This window comes from Cariama cristata, unplaced genomic scaffold (assembly GCF_000690535.1).
Source record: "Cariama cristata isolate BGI_N322 unplaced genomic scaffold, ASM69053v1 scaffold8114, whole genome shotgun sequence".
NCBI lineage: Eukaryota > Metazoa > Chordata > Aves > Cariamiformes > Cariamidae > Cariama > Cariama cristata.
The window spans coordinates 418-10357 of NW_009614611.1; the positions used below are offsets into that span (position 1 = coordinate 418).

Below are 9940 nucleotides of genomic sequence, written 5' to 3' on the forward strand. Positions count from 1 at the left end.
ACCCAGCCAGTTTTTTACTGAGCGAATAGTACACTCGTCCAAGCCATGAGCCTCCAGTTTCTCCAGAAGAATGCTGTGGGAAACTGTGTCAAGGCTTTATTAAAGTCCAGGTAAACAACAGCCACAGCCCTTCCCTCATCCACTAAGTGGGTCATTTTGTCATAAAAGGAGATCAGGTTAGTCAAGCAGGACCTGCCTTTCATAAACCCATGCTGACTGGGTCTGATATGCAGTGACATGCAATGGGTTGAATCTAAAGATTAAAGGTAAAGAGAAAAATGCTACTTCTTTTCTGCTGATCTTTAAATCAGATCACAACCTCACTATATTTTCTTGTAAACACTCTCTGGACATTCAGTTCCAACTCAATCACAGGGAGATGCTTTTCTGTATTTTGCTCAATTCCATGTATTGAAATAAGATACAAAAAAGTTGCAGGCAGAAGAAACTTCCAGTCCAAAAAAGGAACCACAATGACAGGCTTCACTGAGATCTGATACTAAAAAGTTGCAGGCAGAAGAAACTTTCAGTCCAAAAAAGGAACAACAATGACAGGCTTCACTGAGATCTGATACCTCTGTCTTCAGATGCCACCCTAAAATCTTTATCCAACTTTTACCTTCTAAACGATACTCACTTTCCTCCCTTTTCCTTCTGAGTCCAAACTATTTGTGAATGATGCCATAGGAAATAAACTGCTTACAGTACTTCTTTCTAGTCACAAAGACAATACCCCCTAGAAAGCCAGGTAAATTGGGAATGGTTCAATGGAATGTGTGCATGCAACTGGTAGCAAACTTTCATAGTACACATGAAGTGGAGACAACAGTTTGCTGCTGAGCTCACATACCCCTGATCTTTGTGTTTCCTTTCCCTTCTATCGAGGACAGCAGAGCTCTGGTGGCAGCCCTCAGAATGTGAAACACCAGCTTTTGAAAGTGGTGCAGCGTGTCTTCCAGTATCGTGTGCTGCTCACAGGTCAGTAAAATCACTCTCAAAAGTACACAGTGGAAACCCTCCCATGATGTTCTGTGCCTCCACTGTGCCACATGTTGATGCCAAGACAGCTGAAATAGGGCTGGCGCAGTGTGGGATTTCCTGGGAACTTCAATATGCTTAGTACAGGATTCTGGAAAAGTCAGGGAGCCTGGGAAGGAGTAAGCACTTCTCCAACACAATCATGCTGAAAGGTCACAAACAAGTGTAAAGTCAGGTGCTTTTAGCCATTCCTTCTTGGCTTTTTCCTTCTGTGAATTAGGAGACGCAGAGTTCAGCCTCGCTGCCAGCAAACAGGTTTGATTTTATTTATGTGAAGGGCAACTATCAGAGACAGTAGGGGACAGCAGTCCCCAGCAAGGGGACTCTGCACTGCACCCTTTATGACAGTGGCAAGCACCATCTCTTTCTACTTCATCAACAAAGCAGTTGTATCCAGTACCGCACCCTAAGTGCTATATACAGTACACCTAAGGCTAGTGATAAGTTCAAGTCAAAATTCCAATCCAATTTTTCTGCCTCGTAGGAGGCAGACATCTAAATTGACATTAACAGTACATTTACAGATTTCACATTTAGAGTAACACCTCCCCTTTACATTCAGGACCATATGTATCACTCCCACCTGGAGTGTCTCCAAGGGAGCTTGTGTTCCCTCTGGTGGCTCATTCTCTGCAAGCCACAGCAAATCTAGCAAGTCTGGGCCGGGATGGGAGGAAGCTTTCTGAAGCAGGATGTGGCCCCTAGAAAGAACTATGAAGTTCAGGTTTGTAACTAATGAACTGGTTGGGGAAGGAATGGTGAAATCTAACAATGAATTGCAGTGTTGTCAAGTAATTTAGTCAGATCAGAATACAAAAGAGTAAGGATCCATAGACATAAAGATGGAGAAATGTTTTGGGAGCATGTGTATGTGTGGGTGAAGAGTTATGCGTGGGACAGTGAAAAGGAAGCCATAAACCCTGCCCATACTCAGCAGCCAATGAGGGGCATAGCATATTAGAACGGACTCTTATAAATGCAGCAGAACAAAGAGACCGTATGAAATTTTTATTCACAACACAGATTAGTAGCAGTTTCATCTTGCTCGAGACACTTTGATCAAGGATGCAAGTCATTATCGACAGCTGGTTTTGCTTTTTAGTACGAGCAATAGAAATGAACACCGGATGCCAATAGTAGGACTTCTTTTCTGTCTGACTTGCTTCCTTCTCTGGGTGTGTCTACATTAAGGGTAACTTTCCAGATTTGCGGGTTGCAGTTCTTAGTAGTCTCACATGATCCTTACAGTGGGTTTAGTGCATGCATACAAATGATGCATCTAAGAAAAAGGTCTCGGCATGGCCCTGTCAGAAACACCCCCACTATACTCCATTTTCTCTGCCCATTTCTGTGGTCCATGAGGTAAATTGCAAACATGAAGCATGGTATTTTGTGGGAGAGCTGGAAGGGTTTCAGTGCAGCTCCAGTGACTGGATTCCATCTATACTTGAAGCAACTTGAGCTCCTTCTTGTCTCAGGTACTGGCACTAACTGGGAAAGTGAAAGCTTTTGTGTGTAGTGAGATAAGGTCTGCTGGAAGATATTCCAGAAAATAGGTTTACTGCTTCAGTTCTTCAAGAAACAAAGCCCCTCTTTGCCTGCTAGGACAGAGTGGGTCTGGAACACTGCAGTCCTTCAGACTCTCGAGACAGTGTAAAAAAATTAAAATGCAGGTGTACTTGTGTATTCATAACCAGCTGCTTCTACCAGATAAGGAAGGGTATTTTATGAGGATATTGGTTGCCAATTACTGCACTACAGCCAAAAGGAGTTGCCCACTCAGTTGAATGTCCATAGCCAAGGACGGAGCTTGCAGCTGTGAAAAGGCATGCTAAATATTGCCTGATAACACTGCACAACCCCTTCCTGCCTGAGTACAGGCAGATGCTTTCCTGAATGCATGTAAAAGCCAGGTAGATTTTGGGAAGCCAGGGAGGGCACAGAACTAGAAAGAGAAACGTATATGGATAGGACATGTAAGGGAATGGATGTCCATGCACGGCACTATTCTCAGCATAGAGGCCTAGTTCTTGGATGCAGAATTTAGGAGCCTGGATTCATCAGAAAGATAAGAATGAAGTATTTCAGGATTACGCTTTTAAAATGCTGGCACTCATATACTAGAGTCGTTAAAAGCATAAAGACCCAGACAAAGAACAGACAGATGATCCAAGGCAAGTAGTCCAAATAAAACTGACAGGTTAAAGGTTTGTATACAATTCCTGCACATATAACTCCTGTAAATGTAAGTCCTATGGTTTGTATTTTACAGAACCTATTTTCAGAATATGATTGAATTCAGTAGTAATCATTGAACTCTGCCTGTACAGAACCAGAGTCTCCTTCCTGTGTCTGTAAAATGCATATAATTAATTTGGTATAAATACAGAAAATCAGTCACTAACAGCCAACACCATTCATTCAGATGGGAAAATAGAACTCATTTGAAGAACAATTATTTGTAAAGTAGTGCTTCTCAGCAATTCTCTTGGCTGAGAAACAAGGAAATATTTTTGTCACTCTCTGTTTATTCGTTTATACCTGCCAAGTTATGTGGTGAGTCCAAATCTGTATCAATGCTCTTGCATTGATTCTCAAAGTAGAATGCAGCTGAAGATGAGTTTTGCTTTGCAAAGAGGCTATATACACTTAATTATTTGGGAATAAAGCTATATGGGACATTACCGTTGGTGCCCCATCCCTGAAGTGTTCAAGGTCAAGTTGGAAGGGGCTTTGAGCAACCTGGTCTAGTGAAAGATGTCTCTGCCCATGGCAAGGGGGTTGGACTACATGAACTTTGAAGGTCCCTTCCAACCCAAACCATTCTATGATTCTATGATTAGGATTTTATGTTTTAGCTAATAACACTACAAATTATGTGGATCTGTATTCTGATTACTGGATGTCTGTGTTTGATTATTTTCTACAGATTACTTGAATAATCTTTGCCCTGATTCTACAGAGTATGAAGCCACACAAGGTAAAGTGAAATGGGTAGAACAAAACTTCTGCTTTGATAACTCTGCTTCTAAATAAGTACAGGATCTATACTAGTAGTATATGCAAGAGGATTATTTTCAAGATTTTGTGTTAATAGTTTAGAGGTAAGATCTATAAGAACTGATGACTAATTTAGACAAATTATTTAGGGCAAGAACCCTGTCTTTTTTTCATTGAAACGTGATCTTCCTATAGTTTTGACATGATGAATTTACAGAAGAAGAAATTATCATCTACACAAGCATGGTGCATCTATTGTAGACTGTGCCCCAGTCATCAGGGAAATCCTAGTCCTCTTTGGCTCCAACCGTATTTGGCCTGGTCACTGTAAAGTCAATTGGGATGGCTCCACCTGCTTGTTTGTGTACCATTATCTATAGTATGCCTGCTGTGCTCTGTGAACTTTGGAGAAACCCAGGAGGTTTGAATTGTGCATCTGTATTATGGATTCCTTAAGCCTCAGTAAAATTGAAAGACATTGCATTAAAATTAGGTCTGCACAATCAAGAACAAACCCAGATGTTCAGCTGTTAACACCATCCCTTCAAACTGATCAGATGGATAAAGCAGAAGTCTCTTACTGCCACTGAAGTCAATGCAAAGTTTAGCTGTGGCCTCAGTGGGAGTAGCTTCCAGGCTGGACTAAACAGGAATAATGTATTAATGAAACCAGTTCACCTCTGTTACACTGAGTGTAAATCCAAACAAACTCATAGCAATAAGGTCTGCAACTGACTGATGGTCCGTCTGTTCTGATCAAGAGTAGAGCCTCATGCAAGATTTAGGACCCTCATCACTGAGAGTGGGACTACAGCTATACCAGTAATTTAAACAAGGCTAGGGCAGACACTCAAGACCTGTGGCCACAATTGCCTATCTTGTTTGTGGTTAGCGCTCGCTTACCACGTTTCCACCCAGCGATGGCTAGCATGCTCCCAGATTATGCCCAGAAACCGATAGGATGCCCTGTTCCACAGGGGAAGAAATTTGAGATAAGGACCTGAGCCATGTTATGCCACTGCCCTGAGGGCCAGCAAACATGCCCCGGCCCAGGTTATTTGCCAGTGTCCACCAGAATTAACCAGGTGTTAATTGATGTCACCACTTCATACATACTTCTGTCAGAAAGCAATGACCTGTCCTCTCCCTCAGCAGTAAGCGGAATCACCTTAGATTGCCATGCTTTTCGATGGCTAAAGCTCAGTTACATTAATCTCTCCCTACCACAAGCTCCAATTGCCAAAAATACACAACTAGAAAACACCATAGAAAGATTTTGTGCTGTGCTAGGTGCTTAAAAGGGACCTCATGAGCTCTCTTGGTCGGCACAAGTGTGATGCAGAGTTTCATACAAGAGAATGATGAGGGAAGGGGAACTGACAGCACTGTGCCATGTCTTAAATTTGCTGGGCAGTCGCATTCTGAAGGTGCCAAAGAAGTTAAAGGAGCTGCTGCTGGGGATGTTGTTTGTTTTTTTTTTTAAAGATGCCCTTGCAAACAGAAGGGATTTGGGTTATTTTCCTACTCTTTTATGTGATTTATGGTGTTTGTTTGCTTCATCCCTCAGCTGCCTTATTCATTGTTTCTGAAATCACGGACCGAGCCAACGACAGCATGCTCCAAGCGGTGAGTCCTACCATGATGAATGCTCTCCTGATTGATAGTGTCTTTTCTGCACATCTGCTGAAGTGAATATGTATCTCCGCTAAATTCTGAAGCTTCCTCCAGGGTGAGACTACAGGGTTTATAGAGATCTAGTTTACAGTATTGCAGATATGAAGGAGGTCTATGCCCTTTAGTGCAGCTGTGCAAGATGTTAAGTCACCATAGCAAGCAGCACAGTTTTTTTCCCTCTTGGGGTTGCTGAAATGCTATGTGGAGCAATGAAATGAGAGACAGAAATTTTCATGGTTCTATTTCGAGCCTGGGATGTTTTTAGATACAAAATGTTGAAGACATCACAAATGTACTGTCAAAGATCCATTCTGAGCTCATTTACATAATTTTTCCATAATTTTTCCCCCAATGAAATGTTGTTCAGTAAGCTTGTAGTTTCAGAGTCATTCTGTAGAGTGGCCAGATTACATTTCTTTTGATGATAAAACTCTAGGCTTGTTAGACCTAGAAAATAGTCATAATACAGCCCAAAATTTCAAAAAATGACATTTTTAAGCACTTCTTTTCATGGCATTTAGATTACCAAGGAGTACGTGCAGTTGCTAAGGAAGATGTTGGCTATTATGTGGTTTCTGTTCAACAGCATGCATGTTAGAGAACAAAGCACCTCATTCCCAGGCATCCTGCATTTCATCCAATAGCAAGTGGTTACACTGAAGTGTTTCTTTCTCAAAAGGTGTCTCATCTTAAGTATTTTATCACTGCATTGGGTCACACGGATTTCAAGTGATTGGGAATGTATTTTTGGGAAGCTTTCACATTTTACTTCTCATTTGAACACTGCTGAATTTAACATCCTACATTGGGATTTTGCTGTGCCTTTGCTCAATTAAAGAACTCTTTGGCATTGCAAACACCCATCCCTATGGTTAATTACAGATGGCATTCAATTCACTTGAATTCAATTGAATTCAAATGAAATAATAATTTCATTTACTGAGCAGAGAGATGGCTGTTAATAATCACTCAGGCATCAAAACATGAAATTCAAGAGACAAAGAGAAAAAACCCTGGGCATCAATGCAGACAAAGGGAAGAAATTAAATATCAACCCTCTTAGAAGAGCTTGTTTTCAGGTAGGGTTTTAAGGTTGAAAGAATGAATGTACAGGAATTGTTAGAAACATGCTGGAGGCCACTACAGCTATGCATCAGCACTGCTGACTCAGCATATTCCCTTTAACGCCTTTGCCCTCTGGCTGCTGGGGAATGGAAGTACTGGGTGGGGTGAGGCAGTGAATTCAGACCGTGTGACAGGGTGAAAATGCAGTAGGTCAACTAGATGAAGGATGTTTTTTGCAACAGCTTGGGACGTAAGAATGAAAGAGTCTCAAAACCCAATGTGCCCTTCATCTGTTAAAACTGAAGCTTTCATGCTTTGTTCAGAGAAGTGGAAGCATCTGCTTGCAGCAAATGAACACAAGAACCAATCATGTCAACTTTTGCTCACATCTGGAAATCTCTGCTGCTCAGGTTTAAAAGCCATGTCTCTGATATGTATGCCAAAGTCATAAATGGAGCCCATGTGTTCATGGGCTGCTGCAGAGCACTGAGGTCAATGATGATCTCCTCGTGGCCAGTGACAGACAAAACCCAAGCTTTCTAATATTTGTATCTGAAAGGGATAAGTTGTAGTTAAAATTACTATTTCCTGAATAGAGAAACCTGTCTTCGTGCATCTGCCTCCTTTCCCATCTGATAGCTAGAAACTGAGACTGAGGCTCTGAACCTGCTTTTCCTGAAGCCAGTGGCAAAATTACCACATCTCAACATCAAGTCCAACTGGTGGTTTTCTGGTTTTGTGCAGAGATGATCTCAAGCCATGACAACAGATCAAGATTTTGAGCATTGTGAAGTTCAAGGTTTTTAAGGTCAAAACTCAAAATTCAGATCTGCATTTTCACTCAATGCAAACTTAAAAAAGCTTGGATTTACTGATTTGGTTTAAATCCATTTCTACTTTTCTGCTCCAAGCTTCTCCACCCCCAACCCCGTCCCAGCACATCTACCTCAGAACACATTCCCCCTTCATACAGTAACATCAGCCCATTTGCTGTGTTGATGTGGCTCTGTGACAACCCAAAACCTTCAAACCTTCATTTTAAAGACAGCACTTTTTTGACTCCTCCTGATTGCTAAGGAAAAGTCCAAACATGAATCATGTGTAAACAAAGCGGCACACTCTGCTTCAGCAAGCAGACAGCCTGAACACCTTTGCTGAGTGTAAACTATCATCAGCTATGCTGATGCCTTTGGTTGCTTACTCTCATCTTTATTTAAAGATACTTTGGGTATCAGCAGAAACTATTTTGTCATCGGCCATTATAGTAGATAGGATAGGGACAAAAGCTGGGAGGGAAGTCTTTGTAGATGAAACGGTAGTTGCATTACAGCCAAACATAATGGTGAAGGAGGAGAAGGAAAGGAAAGAGAAGCGTAACAGAAAAGCAAGATGCATGGAAACAATGACATTCATACATATTAATTCTGAGTGATGTTCAGCATTGACAGCAATAACCAGGAGTTAATTACTACATTAACACTATTCTGTTACTAAGACAAAACAACAGATGTAGATTGCAGGGAGGCTGTGGTCTAACAAGCCTAGAGTTTTATCATCAAAAGAAATGTAATCTGGCCCCTCTACAGAATGACTCTGAAACTACAGACTTACTGAGCAAAGTTTTTAACGGGTTTGATTCTGATTTTCTTTCTCCTCATGCAAAGAATTTATAATCATACTTTTCCATTATTAAAGCATTCTTTGTACCAAAATAAAAAAAAATTCCAGTATAAAACTGAGATCTCATTAAAAGCTTCCACTGTAATCTCAGAGCTTTAGGGATACCTGTATTAGAGGATGAGAACCGTAAGAGCTCAGTTTCTAACAGATCAAGGTCACACATCTTTTTGTGGCACCTCTGCTTCCTTAGATTTCACTCAGATTTGTGGGAGATTTCCATGAATACTTTTGTGAAGTTAGAAGTATACGTAAGTGGCGAAAATCAAATCTGCTGTGTTGCATTACCATGTAATGATTTTATCTCCACTAAGCCATGCTTTAATTTGAAGAACATCACCGTATCTGAGTTTTATAGATGTCACAGACTGTATAATAATTGCTATTAATAATGTCTGTTTTGGAACGATTTCATCACAAATTCCACACAGATTTTTACACTTCATTTTTTATCATATCATCAGAGCACACCTGCTCTTTTTCAAAACTGTGGCCTGGAAGAGATGAAACAAAATTTCCTTCTTTCCCATCTGTGTGAATGCTGTGGGTTTTGTGAAGGCACAGGTTCATGAGAATCAAAGTTCAATATTCTGCTAAATCAGAGGTTGTCCTCCTGAATTAATATCCCGTCCACAAAAGCCACAACCAGCAGTTCTTATTCTCTCAGATTTTAAAAAATGCAAAGAATTTCAGAAGTTACTCTAATTACAGAATAAATTGAACAGTGCCACTCAAGATAGAGCCTTAGTAACTTGTCATGTACCTGGCTGAAGTTCTAAGCAATAATTTAGACTTGGCATGTACCTAGAAGGAGGAAGATTTCTGCTGCCACTTATCAGCTCATCAAACTATGCTCCAAAAATCTGACAGAACCATTGAATTACGATCTACATTTTCTGCCGAATATCAATGATTCATTATTAGTGGTTTTGTTTTATGATAATAACACTCTAGCAGTTTTTCCCTGGGAACTATTAACACAGGATTTTCAGACACATTATGATATTAACTATCTCCACAGCATTTTCATCAAGTAGGAGAATATTATTTGCAATTTACAGATGTGCAAACAGAGGCATAAGGCATACCATCACTGCATAGCATTAAGTCTATCTGTAACTCTAGGAGACACTCGCTACTTGAACTAAGCAGGGTTTGTATTTCTCTCTGAACTTCCACAGTCTGTTAGAGTCCCTGAGATGCTAAGAGCTATAAATCATTGTTGCTATTAACAGCTGGTGAATTCCTTGGGGAGGTGTTCCTCCTGCATAGATATAATGATAATATGATGGAAGCTGCAGTTTACTGCAAAAATGGACAAAGAAGGATTTCAGCCACCCACATCTGCAGTACTAGTTGGGTGGAGCTTCGTTTTCCTTTTTTAATCGTAGCTTGTGAAGGATATTTGAAAGAAGAATGATGATAGTTTTAAGGAGAATGAAGAAAACTATATACACAAGGACTTATAGGGGAACTGTAGGGCAAC

The 9940-nt window shown here is 40.7% G+C and overlaps 1 protein-coding gene across 1 annotated transcript in view; it reads left to right on the forward strand.

Moving 5' to 3' along the window:
- Positions 1 to 885: 885 nt before the first annotated feature.
- LOC104161152 (FYVE, RhoGEF and PH domain-containing protein 5-like) overlaps positions 886 to 9940 on the forward strand; it is a gene marked incomplete at its 5' end in the record, with an annotated part of 36428 nt that continues 27373 nt past the window's right edge. Inside the window, 3 exons of the mRNA XM_009699483.1 lie at positions 886 to 978; positions 3968 to 4018; positions 5606 to 5664. Coding sequence (XP_009697785.1) covers positions 886 to 978; positions 3968 to 4018; positions 5606 to 5664 — 203 coding nt within the window. The remainder of the gene's footprint in view (positions 979 to 3967; positions 4019 to 5605; positions 5665 to 9940) is intronic.